The sequence below is a fragment of the Chelonoidis abingdonii genome, chromosome 20 (assembly GCF_003597395.2).
Source record: "Chelonoidis abingdonii isolate Lonesome George chromosome 20, CheloAbing_2.0, whole genome shotgun sequence".
NCBI lineage: Eukaryota > Metazoa > Chordata > Testudines > Testudinidae > Chelonoidis > Chelonoidis abingdonii.
Window position 1 is genome coordinate 11,398,267 of NC_133788.1, and position 27,383 is coordinate 11,425,649.

Below are 27,383 nucleotides of genomic sequence, written 5' to 3' on the forward strand. Positions count from 1 at the left end.
TGCCCTTCTATACAAAAGACTACAGCGATTTCATTTAGGCTGCTCAGATTCAGCCTTTATATAGATGTAGAAAAAATTCATCTGGTTTTTCAAACCTATTTACTTTGGAGTCACTAACCATCAGCTGAAAATCTTCTTGTTATGCAATCCACCCTGTTGGTTTTAACTCTGTGATGAAAACCTAGATGAAGAGTGTTCTAAGAGCTTACTAAGGAATACTGGTGGTTAATGGGAACATTGGCAGTGGATTCATTCTGTCTTTGCGTCCCTTCTTAATCTGACCCTGCTCATACCAGCCAGGACCCTGCAAGCTCCCTTCTGCACACAAAGCCCTATATCCCCATTTCCAGCCTAGGGGCCTAATCCTGTAAACAGTTATTACCAGGCAAAGTGCTTCCTTCAGCAGACTAGTCATGGACAGGAAGCACTGTGCTCTGGAATATCTGCAGGATTCGACCCTAAATCCTGAACAAAATATTTCATTTGACCCAAAACAACTTTTTAAAAAAAGCTTTTTAGTTTTTCCTAAAAAAAAAAAATTCATTTCAGATCATACTGAAACAATTTAATGTTTCCAGTTTAGCCATCAAACCAAAAAAAATCAACTGTTCACCTGTTTCTAGATTTAAGTAGCACGTGGGGTGAATGTCATCCTGGATATTTCAGTTTGCCAGCAAAAGTAAAGCACTGGGAATTTATAACAAGCCCACAATGTTCAGGAATATAAAGAAACAGATGATGATGGTAAAATACCTCACTCGTACATAGCGCTTTTCATCAGTGAATTGCAGAGTGTTTTACAAACCTCCGTATCATTATCTCCATTTCACAGATGGGGAAACTGAAGTATAAAGAGACTAAGAAACTTGCCTAAAGTCATACAGCAGAGCAGTGGCAGAGCTGCATATAGAACCCAGGTTTCCTGAGTTCCAAGTCTAGTGTTCTAACCACTAGGTCACACAGATTTTATTTTATTTTTAAATCACTAATTTTCTAGTATGAAACATCTTTGTTTTAAAACGATTCTGCACAAATTGAAGACTTAGAGGAAAAAATTCCACCTTCCCCATTTCTTTTGACTATATACTTTTGTGTTTTACAGAGTTAAAAAAAATGAAGGAAAATAAATTCCTTTTCTATAGAATTTCAGTACGTGTACTTCCTAAGTGAATGTATTTTCACTGGAAGATTACATCATCATTTGATTCTAGGATCATTATGTGTTCTACCCTTAGACTTAAACCTGCCCTTGGGATTCAAGCATTTTTGAATGTCAGAATAAAATACATAGTTTGCTGAAAGCTATTTGAATAACTGCAAGAGCATTTCAGAGCCAGAAGTTCGTAGCTTTCGTATTGGGGGCAGTAATAAACAGGGGACATTATGACAAAAGAGGAGAAAGTTTCGCTTGAACCAGTAGGTAGAAAGAAGAATTTCTAATGCAGGGGAAGGGATACATTGTAACACACTGACTAAACAGGTGATATTTTGTCACCCCCTACTGGAGCTCACAAAGAATATGTAAACAAACAATAATACCAAAGCTTTTGTCCTTTTAACTCAAGTCTCATAGAATATTAGGGTCGGAAGAGACTGCAGCAGATCATCTAGTCCAACCCCCTGCTTAAAGCAGGGCCAATCCCCAGACAGAATTTTACCCCAGTTCCCCAAATGGCCCCCTCAAGGATTGGGTTTAGCAGGCCAATGCTCAAACCACTAAGCTATCTCTCCCTATGGTAGAGATGCGTGTTTTGTGAGCTAAGATTTCTGGGTTCTGTCTTCACTGAGTCCCACACTTCCCGTAGGTATACAACACCTGCTTCATTGAAGATTGGCACTATCTAAAAAGTATTGTGTCATTTCTTTTCCACCCCGAGTGCTGCGCCTCTAAAATGTATCCACTTAAACTTTGGAGAGAGAGAGAGAGATCGATGAAAAGGAAAATAAATTGAGTGAATTTTAGGGCTGGTGAAAGTTGCAGGACTGATTGATAACTCTGGAGAAAGCTTGACACCCTCTATATCTTATTTGCAATTCCCTGAGCTATCCAGTCCCCAAGGGAAAGATATCTAAAACAACACACACAGCAGTGACCATGGAAACATTGGACAGATATCTTGCTCATTTCACTACAGTGGAAATTACGCATACAAAGTACCATAAATATCAATATACAAAGAGGGAGATCAGGAAAGGTTTTGATCATTTAATATCATAGAATCATAGGACTGGAAGGGACCTCAAGAGGTCATCTAGTCCAGTCCCCTGCACTCGTGGCAGGACAAAGTATTATCTAGACCATCCCTGACTGTTGTTGTCTAATCTGCCTTTAAAAATCTCCAGTGACAGAGATTCCATAATCTCCCTGGGCAATTTATTCCAGTGCTTAACCACCTTTACGATTAGAAAGTTTTTCCTAATGTTCCATCTAAACCGCTCTGGCTGCAAGTTAAGCCCATTGCTTCTTGTCCTATCCTCAGAGGCTCAGGAGAATATCAAATTCACAGATATATCCTTGTATATTTCTAATATTTTCATTGACTTCAATGGTGTTACTCTGAATTTATGCCACGGTAAGTGGTACTAGAATCTGTTCCAACATAGTTCTTCAGTCCTACTTGTGACTTATATATACTTCTTTTAAAAAAATGACCACTTTATAATACCGTGTAGAATTCAATTATATACAGTAGTAAATCTTCCCCAGCCACTAGAAAATGCATTGAGACAATCAATTCTAGAGAATCCTGTGCATTTCAAGGCATAACGTATTTCTTCCTTTGCAGGCCCAGAAATATATTTAGAACTTCACATACAGTAAAATGAAGGGGGTGAGGGAGAGACAGGCAGAGAGGTACTTTGTCTGGATAACAGTGGATTCGTTAAAAGAGAGAGACCTCTGGCATTTCATCAGCTTTCTCTTCACGTTCAGCATCTTTCCACCCACTCAGAAATGGTAAATCACGTCTCTGTTAGAAATTTTTTTTTAACAAAGCAACAACACTTTTTTTTTTTTTTGAAGGAGAGAGGACTAAGCCCATCCTTTGCCAGTGCAGAGTTTGCAGTGGGTGAGGCAAAGTTCACAGCACAGTGGGCATAGTTTTTGCCCCAACATACTAGACAGTAATCTATTCTACTCTTGCCAGACAATTTCAAACCTCTACAGGGCCTATTTGTAGGATTCATCTCAAAAACACTTGAAAAACAGGGCTTCTGTTTTGTTTAGTTTTTCTTTTTGAAGTGCCAGCTGGACCAGAAACTATGGGCTAAAATTCAGGGCCAGCGATGCATGGACTGTCATCGAAACAAAAAATGGTGTTCACCGCTAGGGAGGTGTGTGATGGAAGAACTGGGCTGTACTATGGCTTATCCTGGAAGAGACTGGTAAGAGACTGGTGGAGGGGCTGAAAAAGGCATTGAACAAGATCAGAGGATGTGATTTGTCAAGGTCACTTAGGACAGAGCTGGAGAGCTAGCGTAAGAGAAAGTCATGACATGAAAGGGGTGGCATAACTAAGTTTGATGGGACTCTTTAAGGAAAAAGACTTGAGTTTTCAAAGGGAGGTAAAAACCCAAATCCTATTGACTTCCTGTGGAAGCTGAGTGCCTAACTCCATGAGGCTCCTTTGAACATCCTAGCCCAAGGAGAGGGGCAGATGCCCAGGAGGAAGGAAGGGATGCAACTGAGATCAAATAGTCGTCTCATGATTGGGAATGCTAGGGCCACAGAGTTATCCATGAGCTGTGGGGCAAGAGGGTCAGGATTCCTCCCCTTCCTCCCAGCAGGGAATCCCCAGCACCCACAGCAGTTACTCGACTTGCATGCTGCAGGGGAGGCCTAAGGGAGAGCAAGGCGCTACGAAGCACTCATTTGCAGTAGCCAGCAGCAAGCATGGTCAGCCTGGCCCCATCGGACCAAAACAATAAAGGCATTTTACAAAGACAGGTGAGCAGGTGCCACTGGGGTGGCACAGCTCTATGTGTTACAATAGAAAAGCTGTCTAACACAGATCTACGCTCATCACTGCTAGAATGGTAAAGGTGCATGGCTTACATTTTCAGACCCTGTTGCCATCTGCTAACTGCTTCAAGTCGGTCATCTGCACATGATTTAACATTGCTGTTTTCCTGACATATTGGTTGTGCACCGTATGCCCCCATGATATCCTTTACGGCCTGATCCATAGTCCCTTGAAAAGTCAATGAGTCTCTTTCCACTGAATTCAGTCGTCTTCAAATCAGGCTTTAACCAGTAGGTTGCAACTGAAAATCCTGATTTCATACCAGGGCACCACAATGCCACCACCTGGGTGTACATTTAGGGTATGTCTGTCAACATTGCTCACTGAGCCAAGGTTTGCAGGACGTGGGCCTGTAGACTCAGTGTTGCCATACACATGAGAGTCCACACTGCTTTGTAAACCTCAGTTTACAATTGCTGGATCTGGGTCTCACAGTTGTGCTAACGCATCCATATTGTACCTCACAGAGCTTCTGACTGAAAATCAACGAATGGGTCAGTTTTGAACACTTCAAATTGAAAATCACTTCAACGTTCAGCAATTCTTCGTGAAAATAGGTATTCATTTTTCCATCGGCTCTAGGGTTCACAGACCTCATCAGGAAATTGTTTTTCTCTGCATTGTTATTGTTCTGTTAAGTAAACCAAAAGAGACAAGCATATTACAAGAGCCTGATAACAACCAAAGGAAGGTGGTCTAGGGAAGGTTTGTTTTTTAGCAAAGTTTGCCAGCATTCCAAATCCCTAATAAGCCATTTCTTAGATACCTCTGAAGAGAGGAAGGATGGTCCAGTGGTTAGGGTGCTGACTTGGGAAATATGAGCTCAATTCCCTGCTTTAACAAAGACCCCCAGTGCGCCCTGGGGCAAGACATTTAGGCTATGATCCCACTACAAGCACTGCAGCTACATCGCTGTAGTGTAGACACTTGCTACAGCAACAGAAGGGGGGTTTTCTATTGCTGTAGTAATTACTCAAGAGACAGTGGCTACACTGAAGAATTCTATACTGGAAGGAGTCTGTACTACATCTCTCGGGGGGTCGGGGGAGGAGCTGAATTTTTGACACCCTTGAGCAACATAGCCAGGTCGCCCTAAATTTTAGGTGGAGACCAGACCTTAGTGTCTCTGTGCCTTAATTCCCCCTCTGTAGAATGGTGATAATAGCACTGGCCTACCTCACAGGGGTGATGTGGAAGGGGAATAAATTAATTAAAGATTATTGGCGCTTAGATACTCTGGTAATGGGGGCCATAAGAGTACCTAAAATAGATAGATTATTTGAAACTGTCTGGAGATGCTAAATCAAAAACAAAGGCTCTTCAGGCCTGAACCAGAAGGGTTCTGGACATCTGCAAGTCCTATTGATTTAAATGAGTTTTGGGTGTGTAGTCTGTGCTTTGCCTCTGGCCATAACTGTACTATGGAAAATCCACGCTCAAAGAACATAAGAACAGCCATACTGGGTCAGACCAAAGGTCCATCTAGCCTATATCCTGTCTTCCGACAGTGGCCAGTGCCAGGTGTCCCAGAGGGAATAAACAGAACAGGTAATCATCAAGTGATCCATCCCCTGTTGCCCATTCCCAGCTTCTGGCAAACAGAGGCTGGGGACACCATCCTGCCCATCCTGGCTAACAGCCATTGATTGACCTATCCTCCATGAACTTATCTAGTTCTTTTTTGAATCCTATTATAGTCTTGGCCTTCACAACATCTTCTGGCAAGAAGTTCCACAGGTATACCATGCGTTGTGTGAAAAAATACTACCGCGTGTTTGTTTTAAACCTGCTGCCTATTAACTTCATTTGGTGACTCCTAGTTCTTGTGTTATGCAAAGAAGTAAATAACACTTCCTTATTGACTTTCTCCACACCAGTCATGATTTTATAGACCTCTATGATATTCCACTTAGTCATCTCTTTTCCAAGCTGAAAAGTCCCAGTCTTATTACCCATTACCCTACCATGACCTCACATGACAGCCGTTCCATACCCCTAATCATTTTTGTTGCCCTTTTCTGAACCTTTTCCAATTCCAATATATCTTTTTTGAGATGGGGGAACCATATCTGCACACAGTACTCAAGATGTGGGTGTACCATGGATTTATACAGAGGCAATATGATATTTTTTGTCTTATTATCCGTCTCTTTCCTAAAGATTCCCAATATTCTGGTCACCTTTTTGACTGACGCTGCACATTGAGTGGATGTTTTCACAGAACTATCTAAAATCACTCCAAAATTTCTTTCTTGAGTGATTGATAACAGCTAATTTAGGCCCCATCATTTTATATGTACAGTTGGGATTATGTTTTCCAATGTGCATTACTTTGCATTTATCAACATTGAATTTCATCTGCTATTTTTGTTGCCCAGTCACCCAGTTTTGAGAGACCCCTTTGTAACTCTTCACAGTCTGCTGGGGACTTACAAAACTACTCAAGATAGTTATCATCTGCAAATTTTGCTACCTCACTGTTTACTCCGTTTTCCAGATCATTTATGAATATGTTGAATAGGACTGGTCTCAGTACAGACACCAGGGGGACACCACTATTTACCTCTCCATTCTGAAAACTGACCATTTATTCCTATCCTTTATTTCCTATCTTTTAACCAGTTACCAATCCATGAGAGGACCTTCCTTCTTTTCCAGTGACAGTTTACTTTGCTTGTGCTTTGCTCAAGATGGAACGCACGAGTCCTGCATGCATTCCTCCATTGCCTTTATTGTTCTGCTTGAAACTTAACATAAGGAATATATCTATTACAAAAAATACATTTCTCCCTACAAACCCAGCGAAGAAACTTCAAGAGAGCAGGCAAAATGCATTAAAGAATTGCCACCACTGAACCTATCCAGGGCAGATCTCATAAGGAGCAATGGAGCACCATGTCACTTCAAATGCCAGACAACCATCAACACAGAGACCTACAGCCACGTGCATTTACTTTGGGCACTCATAGCTCCATTGATTTTTAACTAGCTCACTACAGAAGTCAGAGCACAGTTGTTATTTTATGCATCAGGAGGAGAGGAAAAAACCAACAGACACAGATCAAACGTGTGTGAGTGTGAGTGTGTGTGTGTGTGTGTGTGTGAGTGGGGGGGGGGCGGAGGGAGATGGGAAAAGAAAAAAATAACCTCTGTGAATTAAGAAATAGTCAGTCTGCGTGTTTCCAAGTGTGTGACGCTGAATACCAAAATCACCACCTGCCAAGCTGATAAAGCAACGTGACCCAGCATGCAGGATGCCTCTTTATATAAATCGTTAGCTTTAAATATACCTCAGACAAAGGCTTTGGTGTCTTTTAAGAAGGCTAATGGTATAAATAGGCCTGTTCAAACTATGTTACACAATAGGACTGGGAAGTCGTCTTTTCTCCCTATTGTTGGCTACAGCAGAGGTCTAGTCTCTTGCTTTTGATCAGAAGCATTTTGGCCTAGATTTTCAAAATGTAGTGATTTCAGATGCCTCTAGTTTTAGGTAGATACCCAATTTGAGATGGCTTAAATGGACCTGGTTTTAAGACAGACGCTGTTTAACACTGTCTAAAAATTAGGCCCCGTTAGGTGTCTCAAGTTCGCCACCCAAAAACTGAGACATCCCAAGTGTGCCAAGTCATTCTTGAAATCTTTGCCTTTACATTTGTTATATAGTAGTGAAAGGGATTAAAGGATGGAGACACTCGTCACAGGACAAACAGCAGGTTCACGGATGGCATATAATTAATGAACCTAACAAATGCACAAATTCATGTATATTCCAGCAGGCTATCCAAAGCACTTCTATGCAGGATACCTGTGCCACAAACTGAGGTCTCTTGTTGCATCCTGAGAGGAATGACAGGCAAGTGGAGGATGGCTATAGTGTGCATGGAAGAAATCAGGGAGAAAATGAACTTGGGACTCTTGGTGGCAGGTACACTGGAGAATGCGCATTTGAGGTTAGCTAGATGTGACAAGAGTGGGAGAAGAATGACACACAAAGAAAGCATGGGAGGAAGAGGGCAGCAAGAAAGACTGAGGATATGATGGAAAGACTCTGTCAGAGAAGTCTGAAGAGAGGAGGACTGGAACTCCAAGACTCATGAGTCCCTGTGTCATGGACCAAAAGGAGTGGTGAAGAATCCTGGATATCACCAATCTTGTGTAAATGGGAAAAGGAGTTGAGAAATGCAGTGGAGTCATGCGAAGCAGGCAGTTAAGCCTGTAGTAATGTCTGCTAATCAACAGCAGACCAAGGTTTTCAAGTGACTTGAGATTCTGGATGCTCCACTGGAGATGCTATAAAAATGTCTGATTTTCAGGAAGTTCTGAGCACCTGACCTATGAAAATCATCCCCTTTTCAATGTATCTCAAGCTGGGCGCCCGAAAGTGGAGGCACCCAAAATTGCAGATCACTTTTGAAAATATTGGGTTGTTTGGGTAATCCACCAGTAAGTTCACGTTATAGGTACGCCTCTGTGCTTGATCAGCAAAAGATATGAGTGGGACAGCCCCAGCTAGAGATGCTTTAGATTAAGCTGTAGAAACTCATGCTTCTAGCTCTGGAGGTTGCTGGGTCAATCCCTGGAGCATGTGCCAATATGGTGGCCATCACATATGCACTAGACCTACAAACATTACTAGGCTTTCCTCACAGGCCACTGCATGTGCTGTGGTCCATAAGCCAACTACCTGATACAGCTCACTATCTGATTCAGTCATCAACTGACAGATAAGATTCCGACAGCTGAGCCAACCACCAAACATTGTGCATCATCTGGAGTTTTGACCTACAAACTTAGCGTTACACAGTTTCGAGCATCTGCCATTCTTTAGAACCACAGCAAATGTTGGCTGGAGTCCGCGGTAAAAACTATGAATGAACGGGTTTGCTTCCATTCTGCAAAGGCTGAAACAACAAAGTCAATACTTGGAAAATTTGTATCAATGTAGCTACACCAGTGTTTGCAAACTCCCTGTGTAGATGAGCTGCACTGATGTAAAATGGGGCTTACTCTGGTTTCACAGAATATTACACCATTTCAGAGGTTCTCAAACTGGGGGTCGGGACCCCTCAGGGGGTCACAAGCTGTCAGTCTCCACCCCAAGTTCCACTTTGCCTCCAGAATTTATAATGGTGTTAAATAAATTAAAAACATTTCTTAATATATAAGGGGGGGTGGTCACATTCAAAGGCTTGCTGTGTGAAAGGGGCAACCAGTACAAAACTTTGAGAACCACTGCACCAGTGTAATGCATCTGTGCTGAGGGGTTGGAGTGGTATAACCGCTTGGTTTAGCAGCTGTTTGCAAAAGTAAGAGGAGCTGACTAAAGACCATTAATGAAAGCCAGATCCCAGACCAGCATTAGAGTAGAACAAAATAAAGGATGCGCAGGAAGGATCTACATACTCCCAAGCCCTCTCCAGCCCAGCCCAACTGGGGAGAAGGAAATCCGTTATTTAGAAATACACTTTTCCAATGTTGGTGAAGAAGTGCTGGGTTTATTACCTGGCTAAATTACATACTATTTTCAAAGAGACGAAATACATCCTCAGGGATTATGACAATGCTAAAAAATGTGCAGGCCCCAAATTAATTCCTCTGCAGGAACTAGAGGAGGAACTAACTGTTCCTCAAGTCTTCAGAGGAAGAAATGTTGTTAAATTTATCTACTGGACTTAGAAAAAACCCAGCATCTTTCCCCAACCACCTTATATCTTTCAAAGTCTCTACCTCTCCTCCCCCAAGTTTGCACTGGCTTTTGTTGATGCCAATGAGATTTCCAAATATTTCCTTCCTCATTTCATTCTATTAAACCACTGATTGATTGAATGGTTTAATACAGCATAGAACTATCCCATGGGAGAGTGGTTCCATTAGTAATGACAACTGACAATAGATTATGAACAGGCAGCTCCTCACATAAATTCATTAAAGCGTCAGCAACAGAACCCAGGCCGTGGATATGCAGATGTTCTATCTCCTTCCTCACTGCATGTTAATTGCTCTCCACCTAGAAACTGAACTGGGATCCTTGCCCTCCGAATTTTTTACAGAGGCCAGCAGGAGACAGAATTCTGCCCTCTGCTGGCCTCATAAAAATCACCACAGCCATCTCAGGCCAATCCTGGAAGCTGTAGCCTCCTCAGTCCCTGGAAATAGTCATGAACAGAGCTGATCGCATAATAGATGATGGTACTGAGAAACCCAGAAAAATAGTTTGGAACCAAATCTGCAACATTTTCCCTTGGGTTTATTTTTCTTGACAAAACAAAACAAACATAAAAGGCATTTGTTCAGGTTAAAAAAATTTCCTTTTGAAAATGCCAATATCAAAATGGTTCATTTCTATTTTTTTAATGTTTTCCCCTCTGTTTTTCATTCAGCCAAAACTATTTGCTAAACTCAACCTCAATTCGCAAAGAGTTTAGTTCACCCCCAAACTGCATTTTTTTTTCTCAGGCAAATTTACTATTCACTAAAATGAATTCACCCTGCACTAGTCATGAATCTACCAGGCGTGTGCCTCATCCTGTCCTTGGCACATCCATCACCACCTAGTGGTGAGAAAAGAAAACTCATTCTCCTCTACGTGTCTGGAACCAGCCTTCCTTCCCTTCTTGCATCACAAAAGGTCCCATGTTAACAGAACATGCTTGGCTGGTCTGATGGCCCATGGCTGCATAATGCCCTGCTTATGCAAGAGATCAGTGTGCTGTGCTACGTTTGCTACGCCGCTGCAGAACATCTGATGGGAGAACATATGCCGACGGGAGAAAGCTCTCCCGTTGGCAAAATAAAACCAACTCTGTGAGCGGCACAAGCTGTCCTGCCAGCATAGTGCTGTCCACATTGACGCTTATGTTGGTCTGGCTTATGTCACTCAGGGGGGTAGTTTACTCCCACCCCTGAATGACATAGGTTATGCCAACGTAAGCTGAAGCTGACACTCTGGTGATCAATAGAATGATCTCTTTCCACCACTCCAGCTAATCCTTGATCCCCACTAGAGGAATGCCCCCTCCCCGCTATGGAAAGCACTGCACTAGAAATCCTTTTGTCCTTCAAACCATAAACCATAATCACCCAAACAAAGTGCTCATAAACATCTTCTGGTAACAGATAACTTTTGTTTTTAAGAAAAACAAGTTCTGGGAAAGTTTAAGACAAATTTTATATTCACTTATAAACAGAAGGCATCAATAAAAACCCCGTCTGGGCAAATGGCGCTGAGATGGAGAATTAGGGATTGAAATATGTAATTGACAACATTCTCTGCAAAACTGTACTCCATTTGTACAAGCTCTAGCTAGAAATTCTACAGAGACAGAGCTATAGCAATAGAAATTAACTCTATTGATACTATTGTTCAACACTGCATTGAACTGAAATAGTCTTTACAGTGTTACCCTCCCCTCATCCCCACCTTACAACCTCTTGAGCCATCATGCAAGAACATGGAAAGCTTTTCTTTCCAGAGTGGATCTGATCTTGGCTACTGCATAGAGTGAGCGAGCTGCTTGACGGGAACCGATACAAGGCAATTTAAAGTTCACATAGGAAGGAAAATAGGAAACATACATTTGAAAAACCCTTCATTCTCCTGATCTGTGCCACTGTACAGCCCTCAGCAGAGATTAATTATTTTCTGAATGTCCATTACTCTTTACCTAATATTTGCAACAGGAAGAATGCCCCAGTTTTATATTATCGCAGGTCTGTCTCTCACACACCCTGTTCCCATCTTTGCTCTCTCTACTCTTCTACCATTGGCATCTTTCTCCATCTTCCTGCAGTCCTGCTAATACTTTTGCAAGATCCTTCCCCTCTGCAGCTCATGCCATCTGGAACAGCCTTCCTGTATCACACCAACTCACTCCCAATTTCATTTGAACACGCATCTCTCATCCCTCGCCGGTTCCTTTGAATTTCTCTCTCCTTCTGCTGCTGTTTATTATTTAACTCTGTCACTGTATTATTTAAACTATGCTGGGAACAGAATCTGGATGAAAGCACCATTAATATAGGAAGCTGGGACTTCAGCAAAAATATCATGCAAGCCAAAATCGTGACAGTTGGAGAATGAGAGATTGGATGGATAGTGGCAAAGTAGTTCCTGGACTCCAAAAATGTATCTTCTGCCTCTGCACCTGATACAAAAAACCTCTCCGAGGTGCCTCTTGACATGCTGATTCTATGGTGTGGTGCCCCAGGCCTTCAGCTAACAACCTACCTAAGACAGAGTTGCACCTTCTAGTGGCTATGTTAACACCTTCAACTGCCTGAGCTCATTTATAGTTTTGGAGTGGACATAACAGGTCTGTAGCTACTCTCAACTTTCTTTGAGGGGATTTTTCCAAAACTCTCAACATGCAAAAATCACTACACATGTCCAAGCCTTTCCCTTTTGCGAGAAAGTTTAAAGTCTGCATTAGTGGGATGTTGAGAGTGAATTTAGACCCAGTTCAGCAAGGCACTTCAGCATGTGCATTACTTTAAGCGTGTACTTAAGGCCCACTGAACTTAAGCACATACTTAAATACTTTGTTGTACGGGGACGGGACTTAAACACTGCTTAAATGTTTTGATAAATCAAGTTTCTGATATTTGAGTAGGGAAAATAAGCAAAGGAAACATGCCACAGAGCAGCCCTGAGTTGCCCTTTGCTATATTTTTCTGCCAGTTCACTCTTCTGAGAGCAAGCAGTCAAATTGCAGAGGTACATTTTAGACAAATTGGACCTGCTCAGAAAGAAGAGGGATACATTTTTGTATGCAAAATGAAAATCTGTGCACGCCAGTCTTAGATGCGGCCTCGTGGATACGTCAATGAACCTGAACTCAGGAGACGTGGGTTCAAATTGTGGGTCTGCCCTTGCTTTGCTGGGCGAGTCATGGCCCCTCCCCATACCTCAGTTTCCCCATCTAATAAAGATATTGCCCTCTTTTGCAAAGTGCTTGCAGATCTATGAAAGAGCTAGGAATTATTATTATAAGGGTTTTATTACACACTCTGAAGCACACATGCAATTCAGTCAAATCTTTATTGCCCACAGATAACCCCCCAGACTATTTCTCACAGCTTGAATAGCATCTGTCACCTGAGAATCACAAAACTCTGCTAATTAATTCTCACAGTAGTCCTGTGAGGAAGAGAAGCGTTATTATTTTCCTCACCATATAAGCAAAGTAAACAGCAGCACAAAAGAGTTAAAGTCAGTGGCGAATAGAGAGTCCACAGCAGTGCCAGACATAGAACTCAGAATTCTGCTGCACCGGCTCATGAGGCAAGGCTAGCCACAGGCATATATTGTTTGGTAAGAAGCACTAGAGCTTTTTCCCCTTTGTATTAGTCAAGCTCTTTTGATAAATGACTCACCTGTGGGGCTCGATGGAGGCTGTAGAAGAACAATTATTTTCTGCAAAGTCCCGGTACTTCTTAATGTTTTTTCAAACACGGTTTCCCTCCCAGATATGTCATAATTCATTGCTGGTTCATCAACACTGAGTACTTACTCTGATGAATGAACGGTGGGAATACAGAGCTAACACTTTCAATCTTGTTCCTATCATCTCAGCATGTATCAGAAACACATTTTAAAAGATTTTTTTTACTCAATGTGGTAATAGTTAGTATGCATTCCAAGCCGGCAGAACTGAGCTGCAGTTAATCAAATGTATAGTATGTTGAGCAGATCCTATTGGTGCTTATGTGTGTTCTGTGACACAATAGGTCAAATAATTTGGGATCCAAGTCTCAATATGGCAGACTGAATGTCTGCAGGAACTAGTAACAAGAGACAGAGCCTTTTATAGTTAGGCTGTCAGTTCCAACAACGACTAGGCTTGAGAGTGACCAAAAGCTGTTAGGCCACCCTAAGGCACTCAGTTGTTATGTGAAATCACTGGTCATCTCATAGTGGCAGAGAAATACTCGATACAGTGGTCCAATATTCCTGTCTCAAACAGTAGGCCTGGGAAAAGTGCAAGAAACCCTGCAGGAGGCAATTACAAGATAATATGTCCACAGGGAAAGGTTATATCTAACCCCCAATGGTTAGAGGATTTCTTATATCCTGAAGCACTAATGTTTATATCCCTTCCAAAATTTGGGGGTGGACGTGTTTGTGTGTGTGTTGGGGGAGGTATAATCCATACTACAGCAACTCAGCAGAACTTTGTCATCATACAAAAATCCAGTCCTTTTTGGAAGCCTGCACAGCTCAGTACAGTTGTCAAGTTTACAGGTATCCACACTGCAAAAATGGCCATCACATTTGGCCCTGGTTGACACCTTAGAGAGGCATCATCTCAGCACCAAGGACTGAATTCACATGGAACGTGAGCATGGAATCTTACCCTGTTAGGGCAGGGTTGAGGCACATTGATGGGTCAGCATAGGAGCAGCTTGCAAGTGGCACTGCCATCTACTTGTTCTGTGATAAACAGAGGGTTTCATTACCCCAGACTTGGATCCCAAATTATTTGACCTATTGTGTCACAGAACACACGTAAGCACCAATAGGATCTGCTCAACATGCTATACATTTGATTAACTGCAGCTCAGTTCTGCCGGCTTGGAATGCATACTAACTATTACCACATTGATGGCAAAGAGCGAAATATGACGTCTAAAGGGAGATCAGCTGATGGGCAACCATATAGATTATATTTCTATTTCTTTGCCTCATTAGACAAACTAATCTATTTCCCCTTTAACACAGATGTTTGCTTTGCATTCCAATCAATATTCCTTGCAAAACCCAAGTTCCCAACGAGGCATTGCAAAAATATCAAAATCTATTCAAAAGCACAGTTCTACACAGACACAAACCATCAAATTCTCTCTCTTCTTCACACATCAAATGCAGGAGAATGAGAAAGCCACTCCACCAATACAGTATGGTCTTATATGGATCATAATAAAACTGAATAACCTTCACACAATTGTTCAAGCTCAGCACAATATTTCATGCTTCCAACCATTTCATTGTTTCTTGAGATAGTGATAATTGCTCATTGATGTTGCTTTAAAAAACCAAAAAGATCACTTACCTGCCAGAAAATGCTGTCTATTGTATTTCCAAGAAAACCATCTCTCCCTTCTGAAGATACCAGCTTAGGTCCAAGAATGGTCATAAATTCATCAAAATCAACCTGGCCATCCCCTGGAATGAGAGGAAAACTATCAATGAGTCTTAGCTGATTGGTATCTCAAAAGTCACTCAAAAGTCCATGTGCCATCCTGGATAGCTCTGCCCCCTGGAAAGAAAACAAGTTATGAACCAGTGAGTGCATCATCCAGACACCATGATCACGAGCAAAATCACATCTGTTGCATGGGGAACAGCTCTCATTTCCATTCTTATTAGTGGTTTAATATTATATTACTATCCAAAGAGCAGCCAAGATCAGGGTCCCATTGTGCTAGGTGCGGTACAAAAAGGAGATGAAAAGCCTGTCCCCATGCCCTGCTGAGGTTACAAGCAAGTCACTTCTAAAAACCAAAGGTTCTTGAGCATTTCAGCAAGACCGCAACTTCTATTAGCTGTAGAAGGAAGGCAGCGTGGCAGCACTGGACTGGGACTCAGGAGACTTGAGTTCTCTTCCTAGCTCTGCCACTGGTTTGCTAGCTGACTTTTGTCCCATCACACTATCTTCCTGTGCCACAAATTCCCCACCTGTAAAAAGTGAAGATAATGATACTGATCTCCCTTGTAAAGTGCTTTGAGATCTGCAAAGGAAAAAGCTCTGTTTAAGAGCTAGGTATTAATTAATTTATTATTATCATCATCATCCTGTTTGTAAATCAGCCTGTACAGAGTGAAATCTTTCCAAACTCTTACGCAGGTCCAAGTCCATCCTGCAGCGGAGGTTACCATACAAAGAACAGCCAGGCCATAATGTAACCACAAGGCAATTCATATCAGCTTTCATCAATGTGTATCTTCTAAAATCCTGCATACTCTGTATGCAGAGAAGACAGTGTAGACTCAGATCCAGTGTCATTAGCAAAAAGAAAAGACTGCTCGTGCAACTAATGAACTCAGCCTGTGCAGTCCCATGACCCCGCAGCATATTATCTGTTTTGTAAATGAGCCCTGGCGCTGTCTGTAGTGTGTCCAAGTATTAATTACCACCTGGGAGGACTTTACAGAAGGATCAATACAAAATGCCAAGAAAGAAAGAGAGCGTTTCCGTAGTGGTTAAGGAATCTTTCAAATACTTTGCTCTTCGAGGTTTTAAAAAGGTGAGCGTGATGCACATCTGCCTCTTTGTACTTTTCAGCTCCCTACCACCACACTACCAGAGCACCTCACAACCTTCTAAAGCATTTACCCTCCCACCACCTCTCTGAGCTAGGGAAGTGCTGTTCTCATTTGACAGTTTGGGAATGGAGGCATAGAAAGATTGAGAGACTGGCCTAGGGCCACATATTGAGACCATTAGAAACATTTGCGGATATGGCAGTGTCATGGAAAGGGTGTAATTTTTATGACAAGCCCTAATATAGGTGCAGTTATGCCAGCAAGAAACTGGTTTTGCCCATATAGCTTATCCAGGGAGCTAATACAAAAAGCACTCTTTTGCCAGTATAAACTGGCTACATCAGGGGGGCTTTCTAGTGTTGTTCTAGCATAGACGTGGCATTAGCTGAACCCAGGTGTCCCAGGTCTCAAGCTAGCACCCTGATCATTGGGATCTTCCCGACTCACTTCCCGATCCTGCACCCATTTAACCAAGTGGGAACAGACTGGCCCCACAGGAGCTTATGTGGGTTTTGTTCTTAAATTATCAAGAATTAATCAGTACTAAAAGATCAGACTAGAGCAGCTCTGGACAGTGGTCATTAGGAAAAAGCCAGTGTTAACCAGGGTATCTTAGATACTGCGGTGTGAGGTTACTTCTGAGTAAATACTGATTAATGGCAACACTTCCATAAGCATGCGCACGTGTGTTTGGTGGGCTGCAGGTATTTGCCCTTTTCAGTGTAACTAAGATAACTGTTTGCTGTTCTCCATTTGTACGTGCGCCTCATTTGTTGAAATCTGTATAAACTAAATTCTTATCTGAGCAGAAAAACGATGACAAATAAACCGAGCAGAGATTATTCCCTTTCCAGAACGATGATCTCTACCCACTCAAGAGCGCAGTCAATAATTTTCAGGAAGACACGCAGAGATGGAAAGAACATTCTGAGGGGGAAGTAACAAGCATTGCTCTGAGGAACATAGCATGGATCCATAACAGGCTCAAGCCTGTCAGCTGCTGAGCAGTCTTGCCCCAAACCAGCAAGGCACTTCAGTTTGTGCATATATCATATCATTGGGAATGATCCACACACACTTACAGCTAAGCATGTGCTTAATGCGTTGCTGGATCAAGACCAGAGGACTCAGCACCTTATAGGATGCAGCCCCATGATAGAAGAGTCAATGCCAACATTCATTTCATAGATAGTCTATTAAGGGCGAGGTGGGGGTTGGGGCATAGGGACCCCACATCTTTGAGAGCAGATTTTTGAAATATTCATAGGCAGAGAGACGGTGCTCTTTTTGCTTCCCTGTGGGAGACAGAACTTTGTGACATCAAGTCAGACTATCAATCACATCACACTGGATCATGTTGTGGAATGCAATGCAAGGTGACAGTGAATTCAAGATGATGCACACTGCAATGCCTTGCTTAGAAGGAAATGCTGTAATAGAAACACACGCTACCTTACAAACTGGGTTAAAGATATTAACCAGATTCTCAAGAAAACAATTTGCATTTTAAATAGCTACTAGTACGTGACCACACATATATTTGCTTCTTCACGTCTGACCCCAATATATTGAATTATCCACATGACATTTTCTACTAGAGACCGTTTCGTTTCATTTATGAAGAAGAGAAGCAGTGAGTGCTGCATAATAGAAGAAGTGTCCAGAGTTCTGGGTTCACCTTCTGACTTACTAGAACTTTGGCCCAGTCATTTATAGTCACCACTCTGTGCCTCAGTTTACCTATCTAAACATAACGACTACTTCAACAAGGCTGTTCTAGGGCTGAATTAATTGAAGTTTTTACAGTGTTTTGAAAGCCTCCAATGAAAGATGTCACAAAGGTGCAAAGCTATTTTATTTCCTCATTTGCTGCACTTTCAGTTAAACTGGTGACTAGCATATGACCTAAGCGGAACCAGGATTTTACATAATAGAAAAGGTCCCTTTGACATTTCTTTTAAGCATAACAAAATAAACACTTCCCACCATCAAACTCACAAGAGATCCTGTATCAGAGATAGAAATCACAATTTAAACCAAGATCTCCTTTTATGGTATTCAACAGTCAACAGAAAAATCCTTAAATACCAATGTACGGATCATGGGAAAACGAACATAAAGAGCTACTTTCTGTTCTCAGGTATACCCCATGTAATACTGCTGTAACTGCAGAATTGAAATCAATGGGGTTTCTCTCAGGTATAAGGTTCTGTAAAGGGATGATGCTGAATGAATTTTGCTCCCCCTCAGATCAGCAGGAGTTAAGATTGGCTCAGAGGACCACTTAGCATATTCAAGGATCAGACCTTAACTGAAAGCAGAATTTGATCCACAGTTGCTCTTACCTCACTCCCTTAATCTCAGCTAGGCACGTATCTCATCGAATTATAATCTAAGATGCATTCAATTACATTCAGTACCTATACCAGGCCTATAGAAATCCTCGTTGGCAGAGATTATTAGATATTCAGAGCAATCGAATGCCATTTTATTCAGAAATTTTAGGTTTCAGCAGAGATGGAGCCAAGATGCAAGGTTTGGATCCAAATGTGACTATCCTAGGCATTTGGGGGTGTTGGATTTGATGGCACTCTTCAGCCATTAGACAGATAGATCTGAGTCACACGAGTATGAAGCCAAACTTCCTCAGGGTTTGGGTGGGCCTGAATCCCATGTTCTGGTCTGAGCCCACCTCCAGCTTTAACAGCACATAGTTTTTGTGTCATGCCCAATTCCTGCAGTTCTCTCTATGCCAAGAGATTTGCAATGTGTCCACCGTCCACCTTCTACACCAGTCTCCCCTTCCTTCAACCTGCAATTTTACGTTAATTACCTTAGCAAATCCTCTTCGCATTCAAGGAACTACCATCAAGGGCAATTTGACCAGTGAGGCAATCTAATGCAAATTAAACAGCAGGCACAGGGAGTGAGAAGATGCATATCTGTTGCTTGTTCAGCTCAGATATTCCATTTCCCTTTTAGTGATGTAGAGCAGTATTCTCTTTTCTCTGCTCTCATCAGTTTTAAATGACCTGACCCATACTGCGCTTACTGTCCTGATTGATTATGACAATCAAACACTACTATGACTTATTTATAAACCCAAGGTGCATAGAAACTCTACTAATGCAGTCGTACAAAGCTCAAGGCATGTCAACGCCTAAATATTTGTAGCCAACTGCAATTCAAAGCTTCCCAGCATCATGGAAAATAGAGTAACATTTTCAATAGTGGCCAAGTTACACCTACTCCTAACTAGTAGGTCAGACTGCAGGACTGCAACCATGGCCATGTGAGAAACAGAGTTGAAATAAGGTAATACACAACGTGGAAGGTCCTCACTATGTATTATTCTTCCCTAGAACCAGTCCACTGACTTCTCTTTGTCTACCTAAAAGAGGATTTTTCAAAGAGTTGCTCTGTGAATTTTTCTGGCCGATCCCCTGTAATACAACCCACTAACTGTGTCTTCCACTGAGGTCAAAGTGGAAGATGGGCTGGAAACTGTATAGCTAAAACCTTGCATAACAATGAAAATATAGCCCAGAACATATGTCATTGCAGTGTAATGTTCATGGGATGAACGAGACCCTGTTGTTGTCGTCATTATCTCTCCTCAATGCACAGGAGACACTATTCTAGCAAACAGATGAATCAAATTACTTGCTGTCTTCCTTACTGCTTAGTTCCCCCACAGGCCTAGGCAGTCTTGCCCTGCTTTAAGAAGACCGAACATAAGCACATGGCCATTATCTGTTCATTGCTTGGGTTTGGTTGAGCTCTAATGACAATGAAGAACCTGGTTTGTTCCCATTTCCTGGAGTGGGATCACGAAAGGGAGACCAATTCTCTAGCAGTGAGAAATCGCTCAAGGACAGTAGACTTTGCAAAGGTAAATACATTTTCAGGCAGAGATTTTGATGCTAAATTAGCACACAGGGGAACACTTCCTGAAAAACCCTGGCCATGGCACAAAGGCTAAGGCACATATATAAATGGAGATAAGAATCTGATGTGTGTGGATTGATAAGTACCCACATTTTTCTTGTGTTTGACCTCCAGAATGTGGCCAGCTGGATATATTTGAATTAATGAGGGAGTCACTTGCAGTTTAGGTCACAAGCATGGACGACCCTTCTGTTCATTTTTATTCTCTTAATAGCTAGCGGCAGTGATTCTCTGTCCTGCTCTGTGTCACTCTTTACTGCCATATGGTAACTGTGTGTGAAAAATATGGGATTCTGGGATTGCCACCCTGCTCTGCTCTAAAATTATACAGCTACAGCCACTGAGCTATTTTCAAGAAAAGTTGTGTGCCTCTTTCACAGACTTTAAAGCCAGAAGGGATCATGCAGCGCTGCCTGCTCCTGGCCCCTTCACAAACTCAGTTTGAAACCGCTCCAAAGGACACGCACCAGGGCTCTTTTATTGTTCGTGCCTATCCCCACCACCTACGATTTACATATCTTACAGACCAACATCCTGGGAGACCGCTAGCTTCTCCTACCAGCAGGGATCTAGAGCTCCTTGCTCCTCCCTTTCCTGTCTCTCCACCTCTGCTTCCTCCAAGCCAGCTTTATACAGCAGGCTGGCCACTCAAGCCTGCAGGTGCATCTCCTCAAGTGATTAGGGCATGGCCTCCCCGGCCAGTCCTAACTAATCCCCATTTTTAAGCGGAGCTGGGCTAACAGGGGCCTGGGTTGGATCTCCAAGCCAGCACCCTGTTACAGACCATTATGATCATCTAGCCTGACCTACAGCATGACCCAGGCCGAAGAACTTCACCCGGTAGTTACTTCATTGAATATATGACTTTGGTTTGAGCTATAGTGTCTCTTTTAGAAACTGTCCAATCTTGGCGTAATGATTGCACGTGACGGAGAATCTGCCACATCCCTAGATAAGTTGTTCCATAATTAATTACTTTCACTATAAAAATGGTGCCATATTTTTAATATATGTGTGTCTCTGAGTATTTGTCTTCAGCATGTGGGTTTTCTATACTGTGCGGGGAAAACTCCATTTCACAAATAAATTATTTACACCTGGGATGAGGGTGTTTGTTTTGGAGGGGTCAGAGGGACAACTGGAGAATGGGAAGGACAGCAAAGTAGCCAGCTATATACAAAACGATAATGATATTTTAAACTTATTGTATAAAATTTTTCTAAGATCTCCTAGCACTTTACAAAGATTAATGAAAAGCCTCACAATAATCATAATATCCACTTTTCACAGCTGGGGAAATTGAGGCACAGAAAGCCGTAAAGTCACTTGTCCAAGGGTAACGCAAGAAGCAAGTGGCAGAATCAGGAAGAGAACTCAGATCTCTCTGGCCTATCTGAGCTAATGCTCACATACACGCTAAGTCCCACCAGGCAATAATGCACAATCATTCTAGCATGAACTCAGATAACACACTGTAAAAGATCCTGGTGGCCTTTACTTTGTGAAGCTGTAACGCCTCCGTTGTTTGCAGCAGGGCTTTGACAGTGGGCACTGGGAAACACCAGCAGGCTGCACAAGTGCCTTTTCTTTGTCCCATGAAATTCTGTTCAGATTTTGCTGAGACACGAACTGTTAAAAATCACCATGCCCTTTCTCTCTTGCTCCTCCTGAACAAATTACAAAAACTTTCTATCATTGAACATACATAAACTCTCTCCAGCTCACTGTAGGATTAAAGACACATTTCTACAAATGGAGGATAAATACAAATTATAAGACCCCCGTCAGGACATACCCTTCTAACAGTTTGACTGTGAGGCGTTGTACATACCCCAAACTTAACTGGCCTCAGGACAGTGGTTAAATACCTCCATGAGCAGCCCATCTTTTTGGGTGGCTGGTGAAAGTTGGCAGCTGTGGATCATAGAAGGGTAAACATAAAACTCCATGATTCGGTTGGACTGGAGTGCTTAGCTGACGGAAGAGTCGGATTTGCATCCACCCTGTAAAGGGATCAGCTGGAGACCAAAGACAAGGAGCTAGTGGTTTGTCTGTCTGTTCTGCCCACAAGAGAGGAAACCCAAGAATCACTCAGTTTTACCCTGGCCTGGGATCTGCCTGCGAGAACCAGAGAGCTGAACTGACCACCACGTCTTTGCATCCAATGATTCTGTTATCTGTCCACACTGCAAGTGGGGTAATCTTAGAACTTCCCATTTGCACCTTGTTTCAAGGGACTGGCATTAGTTCATTGCCCTTGCAAGGAAAGGGAGTTCAGAACTCTTCCAAGGACTGAATGCCTGTGTCCCCATTAGAAGAGACTCTTAGCCTATTCATATGAGCCAGCAGGACCCTTTCTAGCTGTTGACCCTGCAAGACAGTGATCGAAGACTAGGACTGTATCTTCAGCTCAGCTGCTTCCACCTGGGAATGAGTGATAGAAGCTTGTTGTGTAACACCAGAGATCATTTAAACCTCAGCCTGGTAACCAGACCTTGGAGATGCAGATGTGACAGCTGCCATCTTAGCCCACATACCAGGGACTGAACAGGGACCTTCTGAGCTAAAACCATGAGCTGCTACAGTTTGAGCTAAAGAGCTACAGCTCTGGAGCTGGGGGCTGTAACAATTCATATCCTCTGTGGAGCCGCACAGCGTGGGATCTGTAACATACACACATCAGTAGATTAAACCAGGGATTCTAAAACGTCATTGCACCGCAACGCTGGTCTGACAACAAAAATTACTACACGACCCTAGGAGCGGGGACCAGAGCCTGAGCCCTGAGTCCCACTGCCTTGGTGGGGCAAAAGTCAAACCCCAAGCCCCTCCCCCCAGGCCAAGGTGGGGCCCAAAGCCCCCAAGACTTCAACTCCAGTCAGGGAGTCTGTAACCTGAGCCCCCCGCCCAGAGTTGAAGCCCTCGGGCTTTGGCTTCAGCCCCGGGTGGGGGGGCTCGGGTTGGCCCCAGACCCCAGCAAGTCTAAGTCAGCCCTCGAGACCCCATTAAAATGGAGTCACAACCTACTTTGGGGTCCCAACCCACAGTTTGAGAATCGCTGGGTTAAACAACCAGAGAGACTGGTGCTTGCTCTCCACAACATCTATTACGAGTCAAAAATGAGCAGGTTGCTTTTTAGCACTTGGGTAGAGGAGAGCAGTCCAATGATAACAGCAACTTACATTGCAGTAAAAATTCACCAGGCATCTGTCAAGTGATATGTCAGCTCCACACAATCCCTTGGAAACCGTATAACCTCAAAATTACCCCTCTATCCCAATGACTGCACTGCAGGTAAACATGCTACAGGGCCTGCTGTCCCTGGCTTGCCTCCATGTCCTTTGGCTGTGCCACTAGGCCATCGGGCCAATCTGCTGCAAGCTATCAATACTTATTCTGCAGAAATAGCCTCCTTTGCACTGCGGAGGCTATCATTAGGAGACGGGAGAGTGATGGCTATCAGGCAATGTGTAAAAGTGAAAGGATTATTGCACATCCCTTACAACTTCAGAAAGTCTTACGTGTTGCAGTAGATGAACAGTTTGCCAAATGCTCAGCTAAAGCAAACACAGGTCAAGCTGGATGAGACCCTAATCATTTTTGCCTAAGAGGCTCCCACAATGGCAAGAAGCTTCATCATTGCAGTTACCAGAGAGCTCTGCAACATTTGACACAACTGGGAAGCTGATAATGAAGCATGAGGAACTATAGACACAGTCCACACAAACTGCCCACACACATACACACACACAACCCCTATGTTGTTGTTGTTTTAATTATTGAGGCTACAAAGTCAAAGACAGAAGTGCCAGAATTTAAAGATGCAATCCCCATGTGCACTAGGATCCTGTATTGATCACATACTGTTTTTAGTACCGAACCCTGGCGTCAGTCAATGCACAGGATGTCCCAGTCTTCAGGTAATGAGAGGGCTGTTCAGTATTTCTTTTTATCCTCAACACCAGTATGTGGCCCCAAGCACACCCGCCAGACCCTGCACTGAACATGCAATTTGTTATTGCTCATTCACCTTTTTTTTTTTTTTTAATGGTGTTCATCAATGTAGTAACCTACTTGCCTCACAAACAATCATTCACCTTCACAACACCTCTGTGAGGGGGCAGGGGAGAGTAGCATTATCTCCATTTTATGAGGCAAAGGAAGATCGAGGCCAACTTTTGTGCAAATTTCCACTCATTTTCAATGGCCAACTTGAGACACTATGGAACTGATATTTCAGGGGTACTGAGCAACCACAGCTCCCAGCTGTACTTGTGAACGCTCAACACTCAGATTCAAGAAACTGGACAATAATCAACAATTAGTGGCTGCCTGAAAAAGCGCTGCTCTAAGTGACTTATGTGAGAAGTGCGGTAGAGACAATGCTTTCTAAAAGCCCTAGTTAATATGCAACAGCCATATCCCATTCCCTGCCCCTCACATTTGGTTTAAAGCATGGGAGACAAACTCATTCTAAGAGAGTTAAACTATGAAACTGCATGTTGAGAAGCTTATGAGCCAGCTCTGAAGTCAAAAAAGGGAGAGAGAAGCATCTAACATCTGATTGTCAATCTAGTAATAAATTTACTCATCCAGCAATCACTTAGTTTACCAGACTAGCTATGCTTATTTAGATCAGATGATTAGAATGAATTAAAATATAATATTGATGGTAATACGGTTTAGTCTTCACAGCACCGTGTAAAAGAAAGAAAGAAAGAGCCTAAGATACTTTTTCGTAACATTTATCCAAGATGCTACAGGCTTCTCCTATTCAACAATGATGGAGTAAAAGGAGGAGAGCTCTAAAAATACTGGTAGTCAGTGAAAGGTGAACAAAGATCCCTCACTGGATCCCATTTCCTATTGCACTGGAAAGCACATTACAAAATCTATTATTGTACAGACGAGAGGTATCTTGCCCCCATCCCCAGAACAAATAAGAGCAGCTGTAAGTGGTTTTTACTAAAATAAAAAATAGCTGGACTTGATAAAGCTCTTTAGCCGGAATGAAAGGTTTGTCATGTGCCTGTAAGGGGTGAGAGTTCCTTAGGGTCATCCAAGTCAGTGTCACATAAATAAAGGCTAGTCTGATTAAACCCGTTTTGGAGTTGAGCTATTCCATCTGTCAGGTGGATGAGTCTCCCAGTTAAGCAATATGATTTAAGCTAGCAGAACAAGGTCGTTTTTCACAGACAAGGAACAAGTGAAGTGCTTGTGGCAAGCAAACTGTTCTCTTCCTATTGACTTCTTAGGGCAGATTTACACTCGAAACGCTGAATCAGCGCAGCTGCATGAATGCAGCGCTTTAATGAAGACATTCTATGCCGACGGGAGAGAGCTCTCCTGTTGGCATAGTAATCTGCCTCAGCAAGAGGCAGCAGCTTTGTCGGTGGGCAAAGCTCCCCTGCCAACACAGAACAGTTTACACCAGCACTTAGGTCAGTACAATTATGTCACTCAGTAGAGTGGATTATTCAAAGTAATTACACCTCTTCCCCATCATAACAGCACCCGATATAACACAAATTTGGATAGAATGCGGTAAAGCAGCGCTCCAGAGGGCAGGGCTGTGCACTCTGGCGGGTCAAATCAAGTTCGATATAACGCAGTTTCCCCTATAACGCGGTAAGATTTTTTGGCTTCCATGGACCGCGTTATATTGAGGTAGAGGTGAATATTCAAATTATATCAAAGTAATTCTGTAGTGTAGGTTTGATCTATTCAATGTAATCAATCTAATTCTGCCCTACATGATTTTGGCCCATACAAATAACTAAAGCATGGTCTACACAGAAATTTTGTACCAATATAAGTCTTTCAGTTAAGGGTGTGATTTTTTTAAACCAAAATAATTACACCAACCCAATCCCTAGCGTGGATGCACCTATAACAATATCAAGATGCCTTATACCAGTATAACTTATCCCCCTTCCCATATGGGAATAGCAAAATTGGTACAACTGTGTCCACACTACAGTGGGGTCGTACTGTTTTAACGATACTGGTACTGCTTCAAAGACCTGAACTAGGATAGATCATTTTGTATAGTATAGAAAAGAGTATTAACCCAGAGAAGTTGACAAGTCATGACTATGGTGCACCATATGAGGGGATGCTTGGTAAGGTTCTGTCTATGCTACAAATGCCTGCCCTAGCCTCACACCACTTCCGGAAGCAGCCGGCATGTCCCTGCGGCCCCCAGGGGGGTAAGGGTCTCTGCATACTGCCTCTGTCCCCAGTACCAACTCCACAGCTCCCATTGGCTGGGAATTGCAGCCAATGGGAGCTGTGGGGGTGGAGCCTACCTTAGCCCACTGCTGCACCACCGACCAGAAGCCGCCTGAGGCAAGTGGGGTCGGGGACTCCGCACACTGCCTCTGGAAGCGGCCAGCAAGTCCTTGCGGCCACTGGAGAGGGGGCAAGTGGCTTCACACACTGCCCCCGCCTGCAGGCACCACCTCCGCAGCTCCCATTGGCCGTAGTTCCCAGATAATGGGAGCTATGGAGTGGGCACTCGGGGCGTAGGCAGTGCACAGAGACCCTTGCCCCCTCCAGGGGCCACAGGGACATGCTGGCTGCTTCTGGGAGCGGCACGGGGCCAGGGCAGGCAGGGATCCTGTCTTAGCCCCACTGTGCCACCAGACTTTTGGTGGCCTAAAATCTCCCAGTTTGGCTTCAGTAGCCTCCGGGAAACAGAGCCTGATTCTGGGAGACTCCCGGTGAAACCGGGAGGGTTGGTAACTATATTTCAGTCTTGTAACAGCTCAACCTGACTGTACCCCAAAAGTAAGACCAGAAAAGGGAGCACTAGAAGAATCCCTAACTATGAGGGAAGTTTACACAATGGGGCCAACTTCTCTGCATTATGGGTATATAGCTCCATTGATTTCAATGGAATTTTATCTACTTATACGAGTGGAGCATATAGCCCTAACAGTTAAATTCAAGCATCGTGAGTCACAGATTCATCTTATTTATTTCTAGAGGCTAGTTTAAATGGTGGGCTCACAACACAGGAAAATGCAGTAGTTAATATGCTGTTTTTCAATATCTTTATTAGTTTTCCTGCTAACTGGCAAATCATACAAACTATTCCTTTTTTCTCTCACAGAAAATACATTTTACGTACTTTACATCCCAAGGCTATA

The 27,383-nt window shown here is 43.0% G+C and overlaps 1 protein-coding gene across 2 annotated transcripts in view; it reads right to left on the minus strand.

Annotated features, from left to right (window-relative positions):
• Positions 1–27,383, minus strand: part of CALN1 (calneuron 1) — a 183,580-nt gene that overhangs the window by 68,071 nt on the left and 88,126 nt on the right. For both annotated transcript variants that reach the window (XM_075073938.1, XM_032774398.2), the window contains exon 4: positions 15,071–15,183. In XM_075073938.1, coding sequence (XP_074930039.1) covers positions 15,071–15,183 — 113 coding nt within the window. The remainder of the gene's footprint in view (positions 1–15,070; positions 15,184–27,383) is intronic.